This window comes from Sebastes umbrosus, chromosome 1, assembly GCF_015220745.1.
Source record: "Sebastes umbrosus isolate fSebUmb1 chromosome 1, fSebUmb1.pri, whole genome shotgun sequence".
Classification (NCBI taxonomy): Eukaryota; Metazoa; Chordata; class Actinopteri; order Perciformes; family Sebastidae; genus Sebastes; species Sebastes umbrosus.
The window spans coordinates 31,134,742-31,161,509 of record NC_051269.1 but is presented as its reverse complement, the minus strand read 5'-3'; the positions used below and the strand labels follow the sequence as shown (position 1 = coordinate 31,161,509).

The following is a 26,768-nucleotide window of genomic DNA, read 5'->3' as shown; positions in this document are numbered from 1 at the left end:
AGCAGCTGATCACTATATCACATTAAAGATTTTTACTGGAACATGCACATCCATTTATACCTTTACTATAGTGCATGAAGGGTATGAAGAAGATTAATCAGTGCAACATCAGCGTTTTCCAAAGTAATGCTGCAGAGATAAATTGATCCTACTTCTGCTGAGAACCTAATATGAACCGTCGGTGGGCCGTCCACCAATCGGAAGGTCGGCGGCTCGATCCCCGGCTCCTCCAGCCCGCATGTCGAAGTGATAATAACGCGTTAACGCAAATTTGTTTTAAAACCACTAATTTCTTTAACGCATTGACGCAATCTATCTTTTGGTGGTTGCAGCAAGCTACCAAATACTGGTATCATATGAAACTATAAAACCTAAGGAATCCATTGGTACCAACTATGTCATACTAGCTTGTAGTGAAGGAGGCTAAATAACTCTCCAAAGTTACGCTAACTTTTGGAGAGGAAAAATTAGCATGGCCATTTTCAAAGGGGTCCCTTGACCTCTGACCTCGAGATATGTGAATGAAAATGGGTTCTATGGATACCCACGAGTCTCCCCTTTACAGACATGCCCACTTTATGATAATCACATGCAGTTTGGGGCAAGTCATAGTCAAGTCAGCACACTGACACACTGACAGCTGTTGTTGCCTGTTGGGCTTCAGTTTGCCATGATATGATCTGAGCATATTATTTATGCTAAGTGCAGTACCTGTGAGGGTTTCTGGACAATATTTGTCATTGTTTTGTGTTGTTAATTGATTTCCAATACTAAATATATACATACATTTGCATAAAGCAGCATATTTGTCCACTCCCATGTTGATAAGAGTATTAAATACTTGACAAATCTCCCTTTAAGGTACATTTTGAACAGATACAAAATGTACGATTAATTTGCGATTAAATATTTTAAGCGATTGACAGCCCTAGTATTTAGATTAAATCCTGAGCCTTGCATGGCAGCCTCTGCCATCAGTGCATGAATGTGTGTGTGTCTGAATGGTTGAATGCTGACATGTAGTGTAAAGCACTATGAGTGGTCAGAGGACTAGAAAAGCGCCATATAATTGCAAGTCCATTTACATTATTCAGTAAGAAGAGCGGAGAATGAGCCAAGAAAATGTGACAAGAAATAGGCAGAAAATTCAAAGAGAGTCTGCAACGAGACTTTTTCATCAGCCTTGACCTCTGGGGCTACAAGAAACGAGCAATCGTTTAGCGGGGTTGTCAGTCTGTTACGCGATTAAAGGGGTTACTACGGTTACTAGAAGGAAGTGAATGCGTGACTGTGGCGAGGGCCTGCGAGCTGACCTCGATGTGGTAATAAGGGATGTGATGTGACTGGAGTCTGGAAGTAATGGAGTGTTGGATTGGCGGAGGTAATGATGTCTGCGAGCTGTGACTGGATTAGATAGAGACTCTCTGTTCGAAGCTTAAACAACGGCATCTTTTCAGCGTTAATCATTCAGAATACGACAATAGCTGCCACAGACAGACCAACTCATGTTAAACGAGAGCATTGTGTTTATTTGGACTGCAACGTCAAGTGTATGTAAGAGTGTGGATTTAGAATCTGTTTTGTCTTTTTCCCTGAAATGCTTGTGGTGTTCAGGGTCGTTGTTTTTCATGCTGCCCGTGTGATTCTCTGTGCAGGGGAAGCGTGTGGCAGGTGAGGATGGTTCAGAGGGCTTCAGCGACCTGTATCAGGAGAATGCAATGCTGCAGAGAGAAAGCGACACGCTGCGCCACAGGGTCAAGGCAATGCAGGAGACCATTGACCACCTCAACACCCGTGTAACACATCTGCTGGCCAACGAGGTCAGCGCTCTGCTGACCAAGTCAAGTATGTGATGGGGATATTGTGTAACTGCTTTGAATGTCACATGAACTCTGTTTCTCTTAAGATTAACGTCTTCAATCTTACTTTAATGCATCTTTGTTGCGTTGAGTGTTTTCTGTGACCTGAGCCTCTTTCTGCTTTTGACTTTTAGGTGAGGGCACCGAGGAGATCGGGGCTTTGATCCAGAACTACATCCGAGAGGTTGAAGAACTTCGGTAAGAGCTCCAGACCTTCTAGGATGCCTTTTATTTACTGCCATCACTTGTAGCATTACACTCACTGAAATCATCAAACCTGAAACTGGGACAGCACTTACTTTACAAAAGTTTTGGACCTGACTTATGTCATTTCTTGTTTTTTAAAGGAATAATTTGTCAATTAGGGGAATACATTCATGAGCTTTCGAGTCATGCCCTTTAGCCGGTTAGCTAAGCTTAGCATAAAGACTGGAAACAAGGGATAACAGCTAGTTGGCTCTGTCTGTAGGTAAAACGTACCTACCAGCACCTCTAAAGCTCAGTAATCAACAAGTTATGTCTTGTTTGTTTAATCCGTATAAGACCTGACATGTAGAAATGGTGGATGCTACATTGGACAAGGCTAGGCTATAGGGGTGTAAAAAAAATATCAATACACTTGAGTACCACAGTATTAAGTTTTGTGATACTGTATTGATTCTCAAAAACACTACTGATTTTTAATGTATAGTTTATATGCAAATATTCATGGCAAACAGTGACTCAGATTGGACAGGACTGTGATAAATGCAGATCTCACTGTTCTGATTGCATAAAAAAAGTTTTTATTTTATGCATATGGTGGTTTGTTCTTTATACTTTGACAGTTTTTCTAAAATTAGATTTAAAAAATCACAATATATCATCTTGCTTACAATATATCGCAATATATTGAATCGTAACCCCTGTATCATGATAACGTAATGTGTCATCAAGTGACAATTATGGTATAATAGAGGGTAGAGGCATAAGGTTCATGAGCCGACTCAGTAATGTCAGTTACACAGCAATATTTTTCTGAAGTTTGCTAACGTTCGCTAAAATAAGCTACCATTTGCTACTGGTCATTCCAGACCAAGCAAGGCTGTAGAGTGTATTGAATTGAACAAGGGTTTATTTTATTGCTTATGAAGTGAACTTCTCATTTGTAAGAGGAAGAATGTTTTAGCTTGTGATAATTCAGTTTGAATGTTGTTTCTAATTTCAGAGTAATTTTTTCTCTCCTTCTCGGAACCAAGCAGAAATTATGAATGATTGAGTTGTCTTTTTCTCCCCCTGTCTTCCTCCTCCGTCAGATCCAAGCTTCTCGAGAGCGAGGCCATGAACGAGTCGTTGCGACGGCAGGCGACCCGACTTTCCACGCGTCCTCAGTTCTCTTCCTCCACTCTCAGCCCCGTCCCCGGCCACCCCCTCGGCTCCTCCCCTGCTCCTCTGTCTATGGAGGCCGAGATGACGGACGTGTTGCGCCGGGCCAAGATGGACATCGAGAGGCTGAAGAAGAAGGAGAGGAGGCAGAGGAGGAATAGGTGAGGAGGCATTTGAGATGTTATCCACATATCCACATGCTAATTCCAAAAAAATATTATATAATATAAAACAAATCAGGGCACAAGTCACCGGAAGAGTCAAATTCACTGAGCTCCAGGAAGCTTTTCTGTCCTCATATATTCAAACAACTCAGCATGATGCAAATTTAATTTCCCAATTGTCCCTCTAAGCCCTTGTCAATGAACCTGTGCATGTTTTAAAAGCCGTGAGAGCATGATGAGTACATGATTGTTCACGCCCATATACTCTCCCCTCCTCATTGCTCCTCTCCTCGAGCTTAAGAGCTGCATCACAAGTCGATTAGTGCTTTGGGATGGCCAGCGTCTGAATAGAATTGGGATGCAGCCAGTGCTGAGTAGTAACGCTGGCTTGGACACAAAAAGGTCTAATTCAGTCGGCCAGTGGGTCATGAGAGAGGAGAGAACACAGCCTAACAGGCTAATTGAGGTTTAATGAGATAGAGATGGAGGTAGACGGGAATTTAGAGATGGTTCGGCATGGTTGTAAAAGAGAGCACAAAGGGGAGAATGAAATTGGCAATAAAACGTAAAGAGCTAAAAGGGCAAGACGAGGGGTAGATGAGCTGAAGAGGACTTTGCTAATGACTTCAGATGTCTGATTTTGGCGTGAGCACATCATTTGGCAACACTCCCAGAGCCTTAATGGTGGTTGTTGAGGGTATGACATCTCACTTACATGAGAGAGAGTGTTTGTAAAACATGGTAACGGACAAAAAACACTCATGCTGCTGTAGTTGAATTGGATAGACTATCAACCACATGTGAAAATAATAAAGGGAAATAATTTTATCATACATAACATATAGAGAAGTGATGTTATTTGTGTATTTTCTCAATGCCAACTGTCATGTGGCTTTTTCACCTCCTGCAGTCCAGAGCCGGAGAAAGGTCTGAAGAAACGAGTGAAACTGCACACTCACGAGAACGGAGAGAACGGGCAGAGTGGTCAAAACGGACAGAACGGAGAGATCGATTCAGACGACAATTACACCGAGGTACTGTGAGGTACACGTGTTGGCATTCAGACAAATTTAAAAACGAAAACAGACCAAAGTCTGATGTATCTGTGTGTTTGTGTGTGTAGGATGTCATGTCTCCACTGCAGGAGGAGAGCGGTTGTGATGAAGATGAGGGGGAGGATGAAGAGGAGGGCAGGGAGGAGGAGGACGGGTTTGACAGTGACGAGAGCCTGGTGGATTCAGACTCTGACTCTGATGAGAAAGGTGTGTTCCTGACAGCTTCTGCTACAAAATGATCAGACCTCTTCCCCCTTGTGTGTCCTGTTTACAGTGATGGAGCATGGCTCTCTGTCTGTCTGTCTGTCTGTCTGTCTGTCTGTTTGATGGTCGGTAAGTATCTCAAAAACTATTGAATGGATTGCCATGACATTTTGTATAAACATTCATGGTGCCCAGAGGATGGATCCCAGAGACTTTGGTGATCCCGTGACTTTTCCTCTAGCGCCTCCTGCTGGTCAAAGTGAGACTGAACTCTATCTATCGGACGAACTGGCACAAAATTTTGCACAGACAATCATGATTTCTAGTCGATGTACCATAATGACTTTTGAGATCCCCTGCCTTTTCCTCTAGCACCATCATCTGGTCTAAATTTCAATTTATTTTTCGTTTATCACCAAATCTTTGCAAAACTAATCACATTCCCATCATCAGCCTCAGCTGTAGTTTGTGTTTATTGCTAAGTAGCAAATGTTAGTATGCTAACCCGCTAAACTAAGATGGTGAAAATGACAAACATTTAGCATTGTCAGTATGAAGCAAGGAGGGTGAAAAGAGGAGATGTCGCGCGTCATAATTGCGTCATATCATTGGTACAACACATGCGCAGTAAATTCTGGTCTGCACTCACCGAAATTTAGCTAATAACAACGCACGACTGCAGCTCCAGTTAAACTGCGCATGTGTCATACCCCAAAGCTCAAGACCGTGTCCCAGCCTCTTTCAATAAGCCTTAGTTTTAGCATTTAACTCAAAGCACTGCTGTGCATTAATACAGCCTCACAGAGCTGCTAGCATGGCTGTAGACTCTTTGTCCTATTCAACGTTGCCTACATCTCCTTTTTCTTTAAGGACATTATGCATATAGTTTGCCAAATGGTTGACAGTGAAGACAGAAGAAAACATTTTATAGTGTAGAGCTGAATTTGAGTAGGTGTGCAGTCATTGGATGGTTTCTAGGAGAAGCACAAAGAAGCAACACATGCATCAAGTAATGCCCAAGTTTTAGACCAGGGCAAATTTGGCCCGCCATGAGGTTTGATTTGGCCGACCAGATGTAAAAATAAATTAAATTAATTTTAAAAATTATAATATAAATCGCTGTTCATGTGGTTTTATTTTTTGTAAGATAAAATGCTCTTTAAATATGTAGGATCCATAATTATTGTGTTTCACAAAATGGAGGCAGAGACAGTGGCACATGGACAAAAGGCATTTCGATTATGGGAAGTTGGGATCCTAGTACTATTTTGCATCTTAACAATACAATACAATACAATAAGTGTTTGCTTTTGGCCTATGGCTCATCATTAAGTTTCAGTTTTGACATTTCCTGCTATTTATTTCGTTATCCTAATTGTTTTATAAGCTCTTCTTTGCACTCTGTCTGACCTTTCCCATCCGACCCGCAGCCAACTTCCAGGCGGACCTGGCCGATCTGACCTGCGAGATCGAGATCAAACAGAAGCTGATAGACGAGCTGGAGAACAGCCAGCGGCGGCTGCTGATGCTGAAGCTGCAGTACGAGGAGAAGCTCATTCTGCTGCAGAATAAGATCCGAGACACTCAGCTGGAGAGAGACCGCGTGCTGCAGAATCTCAGTGAGTTCATGCATCATGGGATTTGCAGTTTACATACATGGTTGGGGAGTTGTTGGTCATTAACATTATTACATGGCCACACAGTGTCAATGGAGAACTACACGGAGGAGAAGGCCAGTCGGATCAAGCAGGACTATGAGAAACGTCTTAAGGAGATGAACCGAGACCTGATGAAGCTACAAGTGGCCCAGAAAGAGCACGCGCGTCTCCTCAAAAACCAGGGGAGGTACGAACGGGAGCTGAAGAAACTCCAGACAGAGGTCAACGATATGAAGAAAGCCAAGGTAAGAGGAGGAAGTGTGAGCGGGAGCATGGATGGATGATATTGTTTGAGCAGGAATACTAGTGTAGTTTAGGGCAGCTAACCTCTCTGCTTTTTCCAGGTGATACTGATGAAGCAGATGAAGGAGGAGCAGCAGAGGAGGAGGATGGTGGAGGCAAAGAGGAACCGTGAGATCGCCCAGCTCAAGAAGGAGCAGCGCCGCCAAGAGGTCAGTCTGTTTGTATGCATACTACAATCGATACTTTCTAGATACAGTCTACAGAAACACATATTAACATATTTTTTATGGTGCTTCAGCTCCCTCTAATGTCTCATGCAGAAATAGAATTATTGGGAAATTGGGCGCTACATGTAGGTGAGACAGTATGAGCACTGTTGTATATGAGCCTGTTTAATCTATGTTTCAGCTGTTGTCCACATGGTCCAAATTCTAATTTCATACTGTATATAAAGAGTGACTCATGCTGATGAGTTGGTGTGTATGTCTCGCATTGAGGTTCTCCTTCTGTTTGTCAGCCTGGCACTTTAAAACCATGATTTATGGATCTTGTACATATTGCACACAGATTGTTGGTATTGTTTTTATGTTTTGAAGATTAGAACATACCCTAAATGTAGTAATTTCCATCTTTATTCGTTTTCCCTGGAGGAGAGGGCTTATTAATGAGCATGAAAACATTTACACTAACACACCGTGGGCTTCGTTCGTAATCCTTTTATTAAGGGTTTCTTTTTAAGTCTTAAAATCCTCTCATGATCAACACTTTGTAAGCCTGTTGTTCAAAACAGCTCAGGAATCTAATTACGGTTTGATGAAGACTGAATAACTAACATATTAAAGGACTGTTTCTCTCCGTCCATCAGTACCAAATTCGAGCGCTGGAGTCTCAGAAGCGGCAGCAGGAGCAGGTGCTGCGCAGGAAGACCCAGGAGGTGACCGCCCTACGGCGCCTGGCCAAGCCCATGTCGGACCGCGTGGCCGGGCGCGTGGCCCGCTGGAACCACAGTCCCCCAGCTACGGACTCTGGAGCCGAGTTCTCGGCCAGCACCACGGCGAGCAGCTCTGAACCGGAGACTGGGAGGTCTGTGAGCGGGCTGGTGAGACAGTGGAACAACAAGAACAATGGGATTGGATATCTGGCAGAGAGTGAAGGGAGCATGGATGGATCCAGGGTCATTGGGTAAGATGGGCTGATGCAGTCAATGACACATGTGCATGTGTTAACACTGTCTTTGTAATTGATATTTTTATAAGAATGTATTAGATAACAATGTGAAAGGGGGTGATGAACCTACAGAGAATTATCACCCGAATCTGGAGCTCCTGTCAGTTTTACAGTGAATTTTAGCTCAACTTAAGCCTAACTTTACTGTTTTGGTTCACTCTCACTGCTCTCATAGCGTGGTTTTCATCGTAAAAGCTCTAAAAACCCACTGTACATTACCTACTCAGCACCAAACAGCAGACAGACACAGTTGGCTACTAGCTGGTGAACACAGTGGAACATTTAGCGGCTAAAGAGTCTGATATAGAGGGCTACAGGGATGACATTTTTTTGTAGGCCAACCATGAAGTTAGCATCATACTGGTTCCCTCGACAAACAGCCAATGGGATTTTTCCATTGGGTTTTGGATTATTGCAGAAAATAAGCTCTGTGGCAAACAAACATTTATGATACTTGTTGCGTTCACAACTTGTTTCCTCCAAATGGCCAAAAAAAATGTTTTTGCAGGTTTAATTTAGGTGCTTAATATGGTGAAGTTGAATGTGTCACACATGTATATAGTACAAGGGGGTTTCAATTGAGATGATTGTTGGTTTCTTCCTTGTCATTTATCTCTTTATACTTTCTTCCTCTCCACTCCTGTCCTCTCCTCTCCTCTCCAGCGGTAGGAAGAAGTTGCAGCGTAAGCCAGCAGGCATTGGCAGCGCGGGAGCGGCGGGCAGAGCCAGCAGCTTTTCCAAATCCGCCCGTCAGAAGTGGCAAACACTAGAGCGTCGCATTATGGACATTGTCATGCAGAGGATGACAATTGCTAACGTGGAAGCAGACATGGACCGCCTTATCAAGGTAGGAATGGCCTTCACATTTTTACTCTAGATTAAGGTGGGAAATATTGCTGTTTGAGGCGTCGTTGTTACCGGGATTACGCTTGGTTTGGTGGCTGTAGAGTAAAATGGCATCCACCGGACTGTACTCAAACATAAGGAATAAAACTTACACATGTTCACAGTAATGGCAGCAGCAGAGCTAGTTTCAGAGGTTACAGCTTAGAGACATTTTTGACTCACTTCGTCTCAGTAATTGACACCTGAAACCAAAGTGAGTGTGGCTCTTCCTTCCTCCGTTCTTTATAGACAGAGACTGTTAAAATCATGCAGTACAATTAGATGGGGATATTATTAATCTGTAAGATGTTTGAGCGTATATCAAAATGAATTTGTTCAGTCAGTATTGCACATAGATATAGTAAATAATAATAATAATTGCAAGTGTTTTTATAAGTATAGCTCTGACTTCTTTTTTTTTGCTCTGTGTGCATTTGTGTTTTTGATGAGTCAGAAGCGAGAGGAGCTGACGGGCCAGCAGGAGTCTCTCTCACACAAGAGGGAGGTACTGATGGCGGACGGGGAGGGACCAGAAGCAGAGGACCGCCTCCTTCTGGAAATTAATGAGGACATTGAGGTGCTGAACGCCAACATAGACTACATCAATGACAGCCTGTCTGAGTGCCAGGCCACCATTGTACAGATAGAAGAGACCAAGGTATGAACACACACACACACGGTAATGTTTGCTGTCCAGCTGTGAGAAGTGACACGTAGTAATGCCTAGGACCGTGTTTTCCTGCAGGATGAGCTGGACTCGGTGGACACCTCGGTGGTGATCAGCTCCTGCTCTCTGGCTGAAGCACGCAACCTGCTGGACCACTTCCTGAAGGCTTCCATAGACAAAGTGAGTTATCATACAGAGCCCATATGAAAATTTAAAAGAACATAAATAGGTTTGCAGCATTAGAAACATGTGCAAAATCCATAGTATTAAAACTATAAAATCTGCACTTTTGGAGATGTGAAGTAAAATATGTAGCTTTAACAACAAAAACAAATATAAAAGCATATACGCACCTATTATTATAAGTGTTTAAATACAGTACACTAAAATAGTTTTTGACTCTTATCATATGCCACTGCAAAAATGTCATCATGTATTGATGTTGCAAGTGAGAAAAGTGCAGGTTCATTGAATAATGGATTGTGGTGCCATCTAGTTGTGTCTCTTTGTACTGCAACATGTTGTCAGGGGTGTATTTGTTGGTACAAAAACAATCAGTAATCACCCTTCTGAAAGGTAAAACACTATATTTACTAGGTAATCTCATTTCCTGTTGTATGATTAATACATAGTCTAAACCAGTGGTTCCCAACTCTTTTCCTTAAGGGACCCCTTTTCTATCATTTAGTAAACTGACGACCCCTGACTAAGTGACATATTTTATGGATTTTTCGTATTATATTTAATGCATAACAATAACCACAGAACAACTGTAAAATTAACCCAAATAGTGAACGCAATAACTGTCGGAAATTTGTGTAAAACAAGCAATTTGAATGAATTTTGAGCAGATTATTTCCTGTGAATATTGCATCAGAGATGAGTTTTCCTCTTATTTTTAGGAACTTTTAATACAATTCTTTGTCTGTATTATGTGTTGTTTTGAATTTTAAAAATCATACATACTTAATAGGCGTCTTTTTTTGACGAATTCAGTGTTTTCTTCTCCCTGATGCTTTGCCATTGTTCTTTTAGCTCTTTTGTTGTTTTAACTGCGTACTTTTCTAATGCAGGATGAGGCTGTTTAGCAGAGAGGGAAGACTGTGAATATAGCTCGTGTTCAGGTCTTCACCGTGATCTCATCATGTGTATATCTTAAATAATAATACAGACTTTAAACATAATGATTTCATTCCGTTTTCTTCACAGAAATGAATGAAATGTTGAGAGATTGGCCAACTGTATATTTATTTAAAAATGTTGTCTTACACCCCTTAAAATCAAGAAGGGCTAACAAACCCCTGTCAAGCTTTGGCAACCCCTAGTGGGGGTCGGGATGTGTGTGTGCGTGTGTGCATTACTGTTTTTGATTTGTCTGGTCATTGTGTGCACGTAGAGTTTACAGGTGGCTCAGAAGGAGGCTCAGATCCGACTGCTGGAGGGTCAGCTGAGGCAGACTGACGTGATTGGCTCATCTCACAATCACATAATCCTCGATGCCCTGCGAGAAAAAGCAGAATACATCCCTGAACTCCAGGCTCTCATCCACAATGTTCAGCAGGGTGAGTGTTGGTGTTTAGGTCCGTGTGCCAGTGTGTAAGACTTTATAGTGTATGCTCCTTGCCTTGATCAGCTTTAGAGAATATATTAAAGATGACCTGTTATGCTTATTTTCAGGTTCATACTTGTATTTTGGGTTTCTACTAGAACATGTTAACATGCTTTAATGTTCAAAAAGCGCTTTATTTTTCTCATACCGGCTGTGCTGCAGCACCTCTTTTCACCCTCTGTCTGAAACGCTCAGTCTGAGCTCCTGGTAGTGGTGGTGGATTAGGCTGTGACACATACAGACTTACTGAGTGGTGTACAGTGTGCCGGGGGCTGACAGGTTGTGTGTTTTGTGTGCTTCCAGAAAATGGTTACGCCAGCACAGACGAGGAGCCCTCTGAGTTCAGCCAAGCTTCTGACTGCAGGTGAGACTGCAGTCGCACACATTAAATCCATCTCACCCTGACCCATTTAAAAAAAAAAAAAAGCATTGTGCAAGCGTGTTCATCCTGGAAAATTTCCATCTGAAAAATATGTACTCCATTTCTCTCTGTATCCATGTCTCTTACTCTCATGTGCTCTCTTCCTTCAGTGTGTCTCACATGAAAGAATCCAACAGCCATGAGGATTTCAAAATAAAGGTACAGCTGATTTGTGTTGTTTTAGTGCATTATAATTATTTAAATCCACATTCTTCCTCTTTCTACAACAATAGCATCCTCTGTCTTAAATCCAGATGTTAACATTAATTCTTTATTTTATATCTCAGAATACTAACAAAATTTTTGTTAGTGTCAAAACATCAGGTAGTGCTGCGTCTTGCAGTATCCAAGCCCGTTAGACCTTTATGAGTCATGATGACGCTGCATGTTGTCAGATGGCATTAGTGTTAGTGATTGTGTTTAGACCCTTGCTCTAATTTCCACTGTCCACACAAATGCCACAGTTTGTCTGTCAGAGCAGCTGCCATATTTGCTTTGAACCACAAGGTGGCAGTACAAGCAAACACTTAAAACCTCGTCCACTTCCTAGAGCTTGGTTTGATGTTCTGAGGAGGAACCCCTGATTTGACACTAATCCCTCTTAACCTCATATTAATGCTGTGTTCTCTATCCTCTATTGGGTTTTTTAGTTATTTTTAGCAATGGTTGCTGTCTCTTTTCTAGCATGTTTGTGTTACTGTTTTCATATTATCTCCCTATGTCTCAGTTTTTCATGTCCCACTGTCTTCCTTTCTCATATCATTCTCCTTTCTATGGTCCTCTGTAACACAAACTGTTCCCATTTTCCAACCAGATGGAGCCTCGTCTGTCCGCTCAGATGAAGGCGGTGTCTGCGGAGTACCTGGGTCCCATCCTGGACCCGTCATCAGGCTGCAAGCAGCAGCACATCACCAAGTCTCTGGCCTCGCTGACCGACATCCAGGAGGACGGCATGTGCCTGGGGTCAGCGAGTCTGGGACTCAGCCTGGCCCTACGAGACTCCTACCACCGGGACCGGGTGTCCCGCACCATCAGCCTACCTGTCAGGGGACACACCTTGTAAGTGAATCATAATGATCGCTGTGATGAAGCTAGGGCAGCAAGGCAGATCTATTTTTATAGTACATCTCAGACACACAGGCTATTCAAAGTGCTTCACAGACAAAAGCATGAGGATGACATTCAAAAACATTTAGAAACCAGAATAATGAGATTTTAAAAAATAAGATGAAATGAAATAAAAAACATAAAATGAAATAAAATGCAAATGTAATAGACCAGTAATACAGCTACAGTGCAGTAATAAGTTGTTAGTTGCCCCAAATGCAACAAAGGAAATAAAAGTGCAGTAGAGAAACCATTCAATCAAAGGCAACAAGAGACCAACAGAGTTTTTCATTTAGATTTGGCAAGACATGCTATCCCTTAAGTGTTACAAGGAAGGGGGAATGGTGGAGACTTGGTTCTTATATTTTAGCCAATGTCGAATTATGAGAACACATCACAAGTATGGTGGAATCGGTATTGCCAAATCTCTACCGGTGGACACATTTCTACTGTCCTACGGTATATGCCGTCATAATGCTCAACCCTAAATCAAAAAGTAATTTCTATTCTGTCAAATTAGTTGAGCTTCTCTACAAATCTTTCCAAGTACCGCCTGGCTCCTGCAGAAATACCCCCTGGGGTATGAGTACCCCCTAGTTAGGAATCACTGCTCTACTGTGCGGGACAGCAAGGTGGCCCGCTTGTTAGAGTCTTCTTTAATAAAAGAAACCTCATCTCGAATCCCCGTGTTGGTAAACATTTGTTCTGCTGAAGCGCCCTGAAGCAAGATGAAAAGAGCAGAGTAATGGGATGCCGACGACACGGGTTGAACTGGAACATTTGAGACTATTTAAACATAAAACGTGTAACTGAGATAAACAAACGAGCGGGAGAGAAGCACGAGGATTATTGCATTTAACCATGTACCCCCTGGAATATCACAAATCAACAAGAAAAAAAAGAACATCGTTTTACATTTTATTTCCTGATAACGGAGATAAAGTTGTCAAGAATTTCTGTGTCTTTCTCAAACTGCACACTCCCAAGTTAACAACCACTGGAGACCTGCCTAAGGCCTGACATTTTTTAGGTTATAAAACTGCTTCAGGGAGAGAAAAGAAAAAGAAGAAGCCAATGAAGCAGTCAGATATGCATCAGTCCTCGGGGGATGGGAAGCCTGCTTGTGTGCGATTTGATATTTAAAGAAATTAGCCTGCCAGTCGCTTTAGTCTGCTAGAAGTCTGCTGTTAAGTTGCATAAACCCTTGTTGCTTATTGATTCCCTATAGTTTCCATAGCTGTGTATCATCCTCCTGTGCACTCCCTTGAAGATATGCTTAGTTTGCTTTTGTGTGTCTGTGTGTCAGTCCCAGGCAGTCTCGGGGTTATGACACTTCCCCTCTAACAAGGAGGAAATCTTACGACCGTGCGTACAGGTACAGGCACTGTGATGCTCATATTTAAGCTACTTTGTTGGCAGATTGAACACATTTTTTGACTGTGTCATATAATTTGCCTTCCTTCTTCCTTCTTAACTCTTCTCGTCCTTCCTCATCCTTTAACACTCCTCACCCTCCCGCCCCTCATCAGGCCCACCGACGGCTACACTCCTCCCTCCTCCCCTCCTCTGAGGACCAGGAACGACCGCAACGTCTTCTCGAGGCTCACCAGCAACCAAACCCAAGGTTCTGCTCTGGACAAGTGAGTGCACGCTTGCACAGATACATACACTCACACACTTCTTTTGTCCTTTTGTCCCCACATTCTCATCTGATCAGTTCAGTCTCACTTTGAACCTTTCCTTTCTCTTCGTTTCTTCTCTTCCATGGTTTAATATCTTCCCCGGCCCTGTAGATGGGCTGATTGTCAGGCCTTTTGAGAGGACGGTGCTTTTGTCCGCGGTGTAGATGTAATAGAGGAGAGTGCTATTCCAGCTGTTTATCTGCAGGTGAAGCCCACTCGTAGACAAAAATACTTTTCATCTGGCATTAATGCAGTTCCTTGGAGGACAGATGGTGCGAACATTCACTGAATCCAGGTGTTAAGTGCACTCAGGAGGCATTTGAAGATCTGATCATCCAAACCACAACCGCAGGCCGCATTTAGCAACACTAACAACAAGGTGTAATTGCAGTGTGTTTCCAGTCGATATATAGGAGGTACCAGGAAACAAATGCAAATTAGGAAGAAAGCAGCTCAGATATCCTCTGTCGGAGAAGGGCAGTTGTGTTTGTGGGAAAAAAAGCAAAATGTGGTGTAATATGTCTGTTTTGAGATGACGTGATGTGCATTCGGGCAATAGAAAGAGAAATCAGCTTGTACAATCTAATCTAATCCAATGAAAATACAGCCCTGCAATATATCTTATCTCATGATATTCAGGTTTGTTGACAGTAGCTGTGTTTCCATTCACATATTTTAATGCGCATTTGGAAGTGTTGCATTAGAAAAGCTGTATGGAAACGGCAAAATTAGATAAAACTGTTAAAAAAAAATGCAGAAAAAAAGTTTTACGCTCGCTGATGTGCTAGATGTGTTATGGAAACGCCTTTGCCGAATAAGTTCTGACGTAGCAAACATTTAACTTGCATGACTGGTCAGCTGTCTCTACTGTCGGCGTCTTCTTGGATATTCCCATTCCCAACGTGTGAATACTCGTCTTCGTCTCCAGACAGCATGAAACATCACCAATACCAGCTGACATGAATTAAATCAATTATAACTGGCCCAATTGAAACAAATTGCTGAAGACCTCTGTCCATTTTTCTCTCGTAGATGGTTAGATCATGGATGTATGGGTTAGATGGTGTGGTGGCAGTTTCTGTTAAAACAAGACACAAACCAACGTAACAACTTGTCTTTCAGTGAATTTAATAAAAAGGCATACATTAATAACTAAAACATCTGCAGATGGACTGCAGATGGACTCACGAGCACAGCCACCTGTTGTGGACTGTGGCAAGTGAGCCCCGAATACAAAGAGTAGTCAGTATTTATACATTTAAAGCATAACATGAAGATAAGTGCAAAGAAGAAAGGAAGAGAAGGATAGAAAGTGTATCAATGCGTCAGCACACAGCAGACAACAGAGCATCACAAGACATAACAAGTATTTCAGCAATCTGTTGTTTGCAGTTACAGAGATCTAAAATGTCAGGTCACCGTCCTATGGTGACGAAATTGAACATGTGAGGCCCTGAGATTATCTAAAGGTACAGTGTTAAACTGCAGATATGAAAATTGCCATTACAATGGCCAAAGCGACTTGCTGTTTTTAGTGTTGGATTACAGCCATGCGTAGCCTATAGCGCCAACTTCTGACCGAACTACGCTGAGTTTATTCGCTCCAAACCAGTCGATGCAAACGTGCCTAATTCACATTTCTTTTTTTGCGACATTTCAAAAGATCGCTTAAAATTTGCTTGACAATTGAATGGAAAAACAGCTACAGTGTCAAAGAGAATTAGATTTAAATTTATGTACATCTTTGAGGCTGTAGTTAGATGTGTGAATTGGCCTGTTCTTAATGTTCTTTCATCCTATTTACATACATAAAGGTTAAAAGGATGTTTTGAACACTCATCAATGTATAAACGTGTTTGCATTGGGAAGTGTGGATACACAATGTGGATATGAGATGAGATGTTAATGTCAGCTGCGGAGGTGTTAAATCTGGAATGAGCAACCGGCCTTTTCCCTTCCTGCTCGCAATCAATTCCAGCTTTCCGCTCTGACAAATGTCAACAGTTAATTTCAGCGTTTTGCTCTGCTGCTCTAAAGTTGTTTGTTTTGTAATCTTTATTAATCTGGAAACATTTCTCAGCCTTATTGACCCCTAATTGTTAGCGAGGACACTGTGTGAAATGAGTGTTTGTGTATGATACTGTATGTGTGAATATCTGTGTGTTGGAGCCTGTGGGTCCTCATTATCGGGAGCAGGGGTAGGTAAATGAGTTGGCGCTTGTCATCTTTCCATGCAGCTGTTGTGATTGGTAGCCATTTAGAATGAGCTCTCAGGGTGGCAGTGTGGGAGGATATTCATGTTTAGGGTCGCGCTCGTAGTTCCCACAGGAGAAGCCTTCCTATAGAGCGTGATGGAGGATGATGAAATGTATTCATCTTTTGCTGCACGGAGCATTTGCATTGTTGCAATATGATATAAGGTATTAACATCATTTTATCATCTTTTTATTTTACGTTAGGTGTGGGTGGGCGTAATGTTTTGTTTACTGAAGTAAACACTGGATACAATGTTTTTTTTTTATTACCAAAGATTCATCGTTTTTAAACCATCATTTTCACTTCGGTTTTATTGTGCTAATATAACTGACACTGTCCTAACTGACACTTAATTCATTATCACAAGCATAAATTTAAAACTAAATGGAGCCAATTTATTAAAAAACAATTAGAAAGCCAGTCTGAATCGTTCTGTGTGAGAAACTGTCTGCTCTGCAAAGACAGAAGATGATGATACCCTCAAATGCATCTTTGCAAATTCAAAAAACTCTATTAAAATGCAATAAGATTTTTTTTTTTATGATTTTGACTGTATGGATGCATTCTGCGTTTGTTTTTTAACCATATTTGAAGAGATTGGTCACCTATGAGACAGGGATCAGGCGTTTGACACAGATTTGAAAGACACATGAGAATGAGGAAGACAGTTTTCTTGTCTTCTGATGGATGAAGAGACTTTGAATCCTAGAACCATTTTTTTTTATCTTCGCATTACATTTGCGTCCTCCAAAACCAATGCATTTTAAAAGGATTTTGTCTTGCGAGTCTGAAAAAAAAAGCGGATATCACTATGCTAATAGCCTCTGTGGCCAGCAGTAAATACCAAGAAATGGAGGAATTTTGTATCACCTTTTAACACTGTTGTTCCCTCCAGACATATCCACAACCATTTTGTTTTATTATTTCATGCTCAGAGTGTAAAGCACGGGCTCTCATGGTGGTCGACCTGAGGCTATAAAATATTTACAATATAATAACACTTTTATTGCACTGTTACACACAGTGGAGGTTCTGTATTGGTCTGGTCTGGATTTTTCCCTCGACAGCTTTGAGCGGGCCTCCGCCTGTGAGTCTGACTGACAACCTTATCCTCCATTCTGGATTTTCCCTTCTGTTAACCCTGATTGTGGTCCCTTATTTTCTTTTCTGCACCAATTCCCTGTATATGGCTGGAAAGAGCAGATGTGGGAGTGGACACTGGCATCAGGGGAGTCATACATCGGGGCTACAAATTGTAATGTGCAGTTTTTTTGCCTCTGTGTATGACTATCTCGGCATTGGTCGTCTATAGAAGGTAACCTGCAAATTGCGAAAACTTGCAAAAACTCTCGCTGCCTGACGACCTATCCTAACCATAACCATTCAAGGTCGATACCTAACCACAACCATCTCGCGAGAGTTTCGCAATCTGTGTGTTGCCTTCTATACACAACCCTGGGCTCGGTGTTTCCTCCCGCACTAATTCCTTCTTTTCTTTCAGTACCTTTTTTTCTGCCTTGTTCAAATGAATAGTTTGACATATTGGAAGATACGCCTTTTCACTTTCTTGCCGAGAGTTACATGAAAATATTGATACCAGTCTCATGTCTGTACGCCAAATATGTAGCTACGGCCAGCAGTCGGATAGCTTAGTTTAGCATAAAGCCTGGAAACAGGGAAACGTCTAACCCGGCTTCGTCCAAAAGGGACAAAATCCACCTGCCAGCACATTTCTTCGTTGAACTGGTAATAAACTGTGCAAATATGACAAGTCGTGGTTTTAGCCCGGCACATAACTCTATGTAAAACCACAATTTTTTTTTAATTCAAAGGAGATATAACCTGTGTATTAGTGAGCTTTAGAGGTGCTAGTAGGTGAATTATGTTACCTTCGGCGTTAACCTTATATTGAATGGACAGACATAAGAGTGGCGTCAATTTTCTCATCTAACTCTTGACAAGAAAGTGAATAAGCCAAAATATCGAACTATTTCTTTAAACTTTTAACCTTTAATGTTCGCCCTAACACCACTAGGGAAAAGTCCACTAAAACCAGCCATTGCTGAGTGTTGGTGTACCTACAGTAAACGTGCTTTACCAAGGAAAACATCTGCAGACAGCGGTCAAAGAATACGGCCTGTTCAGTGAATATCTTTGTGAAAAAAAACACATTTGATAATCACAGGACAAGTTTTTATTGTTTGGCTGAGCTTTCTTGCCTCACTGCTTTTATATCTCAAACCCTTCCTCCAGTCACTCCTCCCTTTAACCCTTTGCCAGTAACCCTTCTGTCTTTCCTTAGCGTGGTTAACCCTTTCCTCTTCCCGCCCCGCCCTCCCCCTCTCCTGCTCCTCTTCTGCCTCCAGGTCGGATGACAGCGACTCCTCGCTCTCCGAGGTGCTCAGGTAGAGGAACTGTGTTTGTCACTCTCTGTTTTCCCATTTGCCTGCAAACTCACCTGGTGTCATCTCGTCTCCACCGGTAGTCAGTGCCTCGCCTCGCCTCGCCTCCTCCTCCACCTCCACCTCCTCTCTTTCCCCTCTGTGGGCGAGGTCGCTGTGGTGCATGTTTTAACCACATGCGGCTTTCTTGACCCGCCGGCATTTCCCACCTGTGATGTCGTGTTTCTCTGTGATTTTGCTCGCACACGAGACCTGAATGAACCTTATCGCTTCTCTGCAGGCTGCAAAGCAAATATGAGAATGTGCAAATGTTATTCAAACAAACATCTTAAGACTAGTAACCACCTGATATTTTGATTTATCACCTGTGAGACAACCAACAACAACGATCAGTAAATTCCTATATATCTTAATTTCCAGTAAAGACTGCAGTATTGATAGAGGTTTAGAAATAAATGAGTTAAAAGAATAACTCGGAAAAAAGCTCAATAATGAATGAATACAAAAACCGAAGTGTAAAAAGGACAAATTGGGGTTGTAAGAGGGGGTTATGTGCCAGACTGTTTCTTGACCTCGGGACCTCAGGCAACCAGGACAGGCTCTAGGTTTTATATTTCAGTTTTTTTACATATTAAATGCAATAAACAACATGTTAATGAATTAGTTACAGCTATTTCACCCTGCCTCCAGCTTAGCTGAGCTAAGCTATTTGACTACTGGCTGTAGCATCAAATTTAGTGTCCATCATCTCATCTAACTTTCGGCAAGAAATAAGAAATAAGCAACATGTTTTCCCAAAATGTCAAACTACTCCAAATATAAAAAAATATATATATAATGATGATAAAAACAGAATTTTCCCCTCTTCTTTCTAATCAGTCTATTTCTGTGTATTTATCTCACACTCGCACACAAATTGATGCACCTCTCACCGAGGCTCTTCTGTCTGTTTTTCTGTGTATTATTGCAAAGAGCACACACTGATCTCCCTTCATGTTTTCATTAGTCTGCTGGTCTCTTGGTGCTTGGCCCTGCAACAGCCATTAGCAGCCCTCACATAGTGCATAACACAGCACACTATCATATCTTCCACTGACGCTGATAGAATGGGAACACTTTCTGCCACTTGGACCAGAGCCGTGCTGCGAGAAGCAGAGTGCTGCATTAAGCAATATTATAGTATGTGCAGTATGTCCTTTATAGAGAAAACTTTAAAGAATGTATTAAAAATAATGCAACATAATGATTCCCTGGCAGGTAAATAACAATTTCTTTAATGCATTAACGCAATCGAACTTTCGTAGGTTGTAGCATTTGCTAGATTTCAATATACTTCTATCATATGAAACTAAAATAACTGGCTATTTTCAAAGGGGTGCCTTGACCTCTGACCTCTAGATATGTGAATGAAAATGGGTTCTATGGATACCCACGAGTCTCCCCCTTTACAGACATGCACACTTTATGATAATCACATGCAGTTTTGGGGCAAGTCATAGTCAAGTCAGCACACAGACACACTGACAGCTGTTGTTGCCTGTTGGGCTTGAGTTTGCCATGTTATGATTTGAGCATATTTTTTATGCTAGATGCCTGTGAGGGTTTCTGGACAATATTTGTCATTGTTTTCTGTTGTTAATTGATTTCCAATAATAAATATAGACATACATTTGCATAAAGCAGCATATTTGCCCACTCCCATGTTGATAAGAGTATTAAATACTTGACAAATCTCCATTTTAAGGTACATTTTTAACAGATAAAAAATGTGCGATTAATCGCGATTTAACTATGGACAATCATGCGATTAATCACGATTAAATATTTGATATGATATATTTAACTTTAAAGTTAAATATATCATAGCTTTAACACCTTACTTCCCATTTTAACAAATGAGGATGGAGCGCAAAGCCTTACTTAGACAACATGAGAGGGTTAACAGTCTTCAGAGTGATATGGTTCATTCAAAAACTGCACCTCAAATTCTTCTTCTCCTTTAAAAATCTCCCTTCCCTTCTCCATTTATTAAAAAAAAACCTTTTTTATTAAAGAAATACCTGTGTTCTATCATCAGTCTTTCCAAAAATGGAATTGGACCAGAAAAAGAGGGTGGGACAGATTATTATGTGATGTTGTGTTCACTCCATTCACCTCAATCAGAAGCTGATAATCTGACTGATGTTATCGACCTCTTACATCTCTCCACTTACCCACATGTACCACATAACCTTTTCCCCTGGGCCCTTAAAAGGCGATTGGCTGTGGAGGTGCTGAACAGAGAGTCAGCGCCCACCTGACGGGTGGAGGATGGATGCTGCATGTGGTGATGTGATGACGTCTCAGGACGTTGTGCTGCTGTGGTTTATTTTTGAGTTGCGGGTTGCTGTGTAGTCGGTCTTCCAGGCTCTGTGGCTGTTGTGAACAATATTGTTTTGAGCTTATTCTGCACAAGTCGGTTCTCTTTTGTGTTTCATGAGACTTGGCAGTCATGCATGCAATCTTTTTTTTCCCACTGGCTGATGATTGGCAGTTTTTGATTTTGGTTGGCATCTTTACACTGTAAAAAATACAAAAACATACACAGAAAGTATGGTTCGGTGTTTAATTTTTGATTTGACGTGTGTGTTTGTGTGCTTTCCCGCTGAGACATCAGCGTACGTGCAGGCACAGAAGACGAGCATGTTGCCGCTTTTGACACGTTTCAAGCACACCCTTCTGTATTTTTCTCACTCCGCGCAGAAACAAAACCTGTCCTGGATTTTGTGTGTAATCACAGATTCTCTTTTCCCTTCTCACATCCTCTGGCTCTCCCTCACTGTTTTGCTCTCTACCTCACTCTCCCTCTCTCACACACACACACATATGCACACACCCAGTAACCAACACTGGTGTTATTAGGAAGCCCACTGGGGACCAATTTTCCCACATTCCTAACTCTTCTTCTTCTCACCCTCTGCCTGCTCTGTCTCACTCTGCTGACTACTCTCCAGGCTCTCTGGGACTCTGGCCTGTCAGTGGGACATAGATGGGGGGGGAGTCAGCTAGAGCACATAACATAGAAGAGGCTGTGTGTGTGTGTGTGTGTGTGTGTGTTTGTGCATATGTGTGTGTGTGAGAGAGAGAGAAAGAGAGGGGAGATAGAATACAAGTGCAATAGGAGAGCAGTTCTCACTGTTGTAGTGCCTTAATTGGTCTGTTGGAGAGATGGAGCAGGTGGGCTCAGAAAACCAACAGGAAGTTGTCTGATTGCATATGGGCATAGTTTTAGTGGAGTACATCATCTGTATGTATCCAGTGAGGTTTGTATTGTCTCCGTATAATGGAAAGAATATCTGTGTCTTTGTGTGCATGTTTGTGATCGGCCTGTGTTTTACAGTACATACATCTGTAGATATAAGAAATCAGCCTCACTGGTTAATATTGAAAACACTGTGACGCCGTGTGTGTGTGTGTGTGATCTTTAGGGGTGTGATCAATCCCATCGGTGGTGTGAAAGGGGGTCGGACGGCGCCCCTGCAGTGTGTTTCTGTAGCCGAGGGCCATTCCAAGCCGGTCCTGTGTGTGGACGCTACAGATGAGCTGCTATTCACTGGATCTAAAGGTACACATACCACTAACTGTTTATATTTTTAAAGCTCTTCTAAATGGATCTTATTCACGTCGAAGCAAATAACATGATGACAATTACAGCAATAATAAGGTTAATTCAACATTTTGGGAAATACGCTCTCTTTGATGAGAAGATCGATACCACTCATGTCTGTGCATTAAGCATAAGCTGGTCTCAGCAGGTGATTAGCCTAGCTTAACATAAAGACTGGAAAGATAAGATAAGAGATAAGATAAGATATTCCTTTATTAGTCCCGCAGTGGGGAAATTACAGTGTGGAACAGGGGGAAATAGTTAGCCTGGCTCTGTCCAAAGGCAACGTTACAGTATGTCTTGTTTGTTTAATCCGGGGGGAAAGAAATGGATAAAAAGTGTAAAAATGACAAGTTGTTGTTTGATGTTTTTTGTACAGATTAAACAAATGAAATATAGCATGTTAATTGGTGATTTAGAGGTTCTGGCAGGCAGATTCTGTTACTTAGGACAGAGCAAAACTATCTGTTTCCAGTCTTTATGCTAAACTAATCTAAATAACTGCTGGCTGTAGCTTCATAATTTACAGATTCTTCTCATCCAACGCTGCAATAATGCAAACAAGCATATTTTCAAAATGTCAAACCATGCCTCTAATCTGCTCACAAACAGAAATGTAAAATGGACAATTTACATTTTTCAATCGTTTTTACATTTCTGTTTGTGTTAATTAAACAAATGCAATTAGTATTAATTAGTGAGCTTTGGAAAGAGCCAGGCTCGATATTTTGTCCAGCTAGCCTCAGCATAAAAACATTATGCTAAACTATGTTCAGCATTTAAATTATTCAAGTTCTAAAATATTCCTGGTATACATTTTTTTTCTGTAAATTTATCAAAAAAGTCAGATTACTGACAACGGGGCACGTAACAAAAATAATAGCAAGAATAGAATAATCTGATTAGTTTAATGCAATATAATATGCATGCAGGTTTCAACCCAAGGAGTGTTTGAACTGCCCTTCATTCCTCCTGCAGATCGCACCTGTAAGATGTGGAACCTGGTAACAGGTCAAGAGATCGTCACCCTCAAAGGCCACCCGAACAATGTCGTGGCAGTCAAATACTCTCCTTCCTCCTGTCTGGTCTTTTCTGTTTCCACCTCCTACATTAAGGTGTGGGACATCCGCGACTCTGCCAAGTGTGTCCGCACGCTTACGTAAGTTTCCTCCCTGCGACCAGCCAGATGGAACGGTTTGGAGCAGTTAAAGTGAAAAAAATTGCAGCAGAAGAGATGATTTAGGGATATGCTTTTTCAGTTCAGTGATGTGTTTCAAGTTGCTGAAAATGACAAATTACATTTTTATGTAAATTGCATCAAGAGGAAATGACAACTATAAAGTTTTGCTCATTAAACATGTCTCTATTTCTCTACCTCACGTCCCCCCTTTTATTCCCCTCCTATTTTTTCCCTCTCTCTTATTCTTTTTCTCTCGCTTTACCCCCACAGGTCATCGGGTCAGGTGATATCCGGTGATGCATGTGCGAGCACCACCACCCGCACAATAACCTTTGCACAGGGCGAGTGTCAAATTAACCAAATAGCCCTCAACCCGTCGGGATCTGTGCTCTACGCTGCCGCTGGAAACACTGTTCGCATGTGGGACCTCAACAGGTACCTTTTGTTCATTCATTATTTAGTTATAGATTAATTTATTTATTGAAGTACTCATTTAATTGTTTGTTAAGGTATTAAGTCAGTCAGTCATTCATGTATCAATGAATTCATGAAGTCTTTCATTGACTTACATGCGTAGTCATCCTTTATTGGTTCAGTCATGCAGATAGTTTCCTGACAGCCAGACGTGGATGTATATATTCACTTGTCAGATGTTGATCAACCAGAGAGCTGATTAACGTCTGACTTAAGAGATTAAAAAATGCTGTCAAAAGAGAGTGCAGGAACTCGGCACTGGTGTGTACATGAGTATCTTTTTCTACAAGGCACCTGCTCTTTCTGAAATCCAGCGGCATCGCCGTGTTCACCTCAGTTTTTATGCGTCTAGAGGGAAATGATTAACAGATTGGACCAGACAGTTTACGCTGAGGGGCTCAGACCCAATTAATGATGCATAACAACCCCGAGAAATGAAAAATGAATGTATTAAACATGTCTTCAGTATCATCTCTGCCGTTGGCGTCGCTGTGTCTCAGCAGTTTTGCTTCACTTGCGAGACGGAAAGTGATTTCATTCAGTGGAACCTTGAAAATCAAATTGTTTTAAGTACTGATTTTTACAGACATTTGCTTCACCTCCTTTATTGTGTGCCTTTCTCCCCGTGTGTGTGTGTGTGTGTGTGTGTGTGTGTGTGTGTGTGTGTGTGTGTGTGTGTAGGATGCAAGGGATGGGGAAGCTGACAGGCCACATCGGCTCTGTCATGTGTCTGACAGTGGGTCAGTCTCTGCTGGGCAAAGACCAACTAATCACTGGCTCCAAAGACCATTATGTCAAGGTACCACTCACACATATTCAGACCATACCCGAATGTCACAGATGCAGACACATCTTCTACAGTCTCCTGCTCCCTGTTCTCTCCTCAGGTGTTTGACGTGGCAGAGGGAACGCTGGGTAATATAGGTCCAGCTCATAACTTTGAGCCGCCCCATTATGACGGCATCGAGTGTTTGGCTGTACAGGGAGATGTGCTGTTCAGCGGGTCCAGAGACAACGGCATCAAAAAATGGGATCTGGAGCAGCAGGAACTCACTCAGGTGTGTGTCTGCATGTAGAGTGTGTTTTTGTTAGAGGGATAATTCAAGAGTGTTGAAATGGGGTTGTACGAGGTACTTATACATAGTTGTAGTGTATAACCTACAGTAGATGACGGTCGGCATGCGCCCAGTTTTGAGAAGCGGACAGGAGTTACCGCATGGAAGCAAAGCAATGTACTGCTGTGGATGGGGCCAGCAGCAAAATGTTTTTTAGACACCTAAAAGGAAGGCTCACCTAAAAAAGAAAAAAAATATCAGTTTCAGTGTACATCATAATTAGAATGTTTTCACCGCTTTATCTTACCATCAGACAGCCCTTTCCAACAGGAAACTGAAGCCGTTGTATCCATTTATGCTCTCGCCAAAGCCACCAGACTTCATTGAAAAAGCTAACCGCTCGAGGTTAGATGTAAAATTACAGTTTTTTTCAGTGGAGTTTGGTTGCTTTGGCGAGAGCACAGATAACGGCTTCAGATGCCTGTTTGAAATATAAACTGTATAGCTGTCTGACGGCAAGGTAAACCGGCAAAAATATTCAAAATATGACGTATACTTAAACTGATATAGATTTTTTTAGGTGGCCCTTTCTCTTAGGAGGCTAAAATACATTTTGCTACCGGCCCCGTCCACAGCAGTACATTGCTTTGCTCCCGAGCGGTAACTCCTGTCTATTTCTCCAAACTGGGGGCGTGCCGACCGTCATCTACCGTACGTAATACACTGACTATGCATAAGTTGCTCATACAACCCCATTTCAAAATACCCGAACTATCCATTTAAGATTTGTGTTATGGAAGAAGACAGGGCTTTTTCTTAAAGCCTAAAACACGTCTCCTTTACCATGCTGAAGACACGCTGTACAGTTACTCACTAAGGGTCATTTAATATTAAGGCTGCATGCATGTATGTTCCTACACCATATGTGAGGTCAGCGGGGTTGAGTGAAGCAGGAGGCAGAATGATTTTATATTCATGCGGATGAAGAGTTCATACATAAAAGTTTAAAACCCCGGTTGTGCTTCAGTGCTGCTCCTGATGTTATGTGCCTTTGGGCCTGCAGGTAGAAGCAAGCAGAATCCATTGTTCTCTGAGGCTATTAATTCATGATCTCTTGATCCTCATCATCTGGCGAGCAAAGACAGTTTTCCATATGGTGCATGTAGCGCGGATGGAGTGCTAACGCAGTATAAAAGGGCTTTTAGGGCCGTGTATTGGTAATAATCTGGTTATTCAATGCATATCATGACACGGGGGTTAATAAGCAAGGCAAAATTGCGATTTTTTTCAATCTAATTTAGGAAAACTCTAATTGTATAAAGAACACATCATCATATGCATAAAATCTGAGTAAAAAAGGTTTACTTTTTTTATGCAAATTGTGGGATCTGCATTTGCATTTATCACAGATGGAGTGCATCTCTGCAAATGAAATAAAGTGTTGACTGAGTTAATCTTTGCATGTTAATTAAAAATCAATTCAGTGTCAATACAGTATCACAAAACTTAATAACGCGATACTCAATATTTTCAATATTTTCTTACACCCCAAAGGCTTTTGGGAGATTATGTGGGAAAATGATTCCTATCAGTGAGGATGCCACATTTA

General features: G+C 41.8%; 1 protein-coding gene across 6 annotated transcripts in view; it reads left to right on the top strand.

Annotated features, from left to right (window-relative positions):
- Positions 1–26,768, top strand: part of kif21b (kinesin family member 21B) — a 77,903-nt gene that overhangs the window by 35,847 nt on the left and 15,288 nt on the right. For 2 of the 6 annotated variants that reach the window (XM_037772837.1, XM_037772821.1), the window contains exons 9-32: positions 1,656–1,845; positions 1,994–2,057; positions 3,155–3,385; positions 4,299–4,422; positions 4,512–4,650; positions 6,078–6,266; positions 6,351–6,550; positions 6,650–6,757; positions 7,414–7,730; positions 8,439–8,622; positions 9,115–9,318; positions 9,406–9,507; positions 10,724–10,889; positions 11,240–11,300; positions 11,468–11,516; positions 12,172–12,416; positions 13,771–13,839; positions 13,994–14,104; positions 18,769–18,807; positions 22,272–22,408; positions 23,429–23,609; positions 23,901–24,065; positions 24,786–24,903; positions 24,992–25,162. In XM_037772837.1, coding sequence (XP_037628765.1) covers positions 1,656–1,845; positions 1,994–2,057; positions 3,155–3,385; positions 4,299–4,422; positions 4,512–4,650; positions 6,078–6,266; positions 6,351–6,550; positions 6,650–6,757; positions 7,414–7,730; positions 8,439–8,622; positions 9,115–9,318; positions 9,406–9,507; positions 10,724–10,889; positions 11,240–11,300; positions 11,468–11,516; positions 12,172–12,416; positions 13,771–13,839; positions 13,994–14,104; positions 18,769–18,807; positions 22,272–22,408; positions 23,429–23,609; positions 23,901–24,065; positions 24,786–24,903; positions 24,992–25,162 — 3,564 coding nt within the window. The remainder of the gene's footprint in view (positions 1–1,655; positions 1,846–1,993; positions 2,058–3,154; positions 3,386–4,298; positions 4,423–4,511; positions 4,651–6,077; positions 6,267–6,350; positions 6,551–6,649; positions 6,758–7,413; positions 7,731–8,438; positions 8,623–9,114; positions 9,319–9,405; positions 9,508–10,723; positions 10,890–11,239; positions 11,301–11,467; positions 11,517–12,171; positions 12,417–13,770; positions 13,840–13,993; positions 14,105–18,768; positions 18,808–22,271; positions 22,409–23,428; positions 23,610–23,900; positions 24,066–24,785; positions 24,904–24,991; positions 25,163–26,768) is intronic. The other 4 variants (XM_037772858.1, XM_037772828.1, XM_037772849.1 and 1 more) reach the window with 3 other exon arrangements.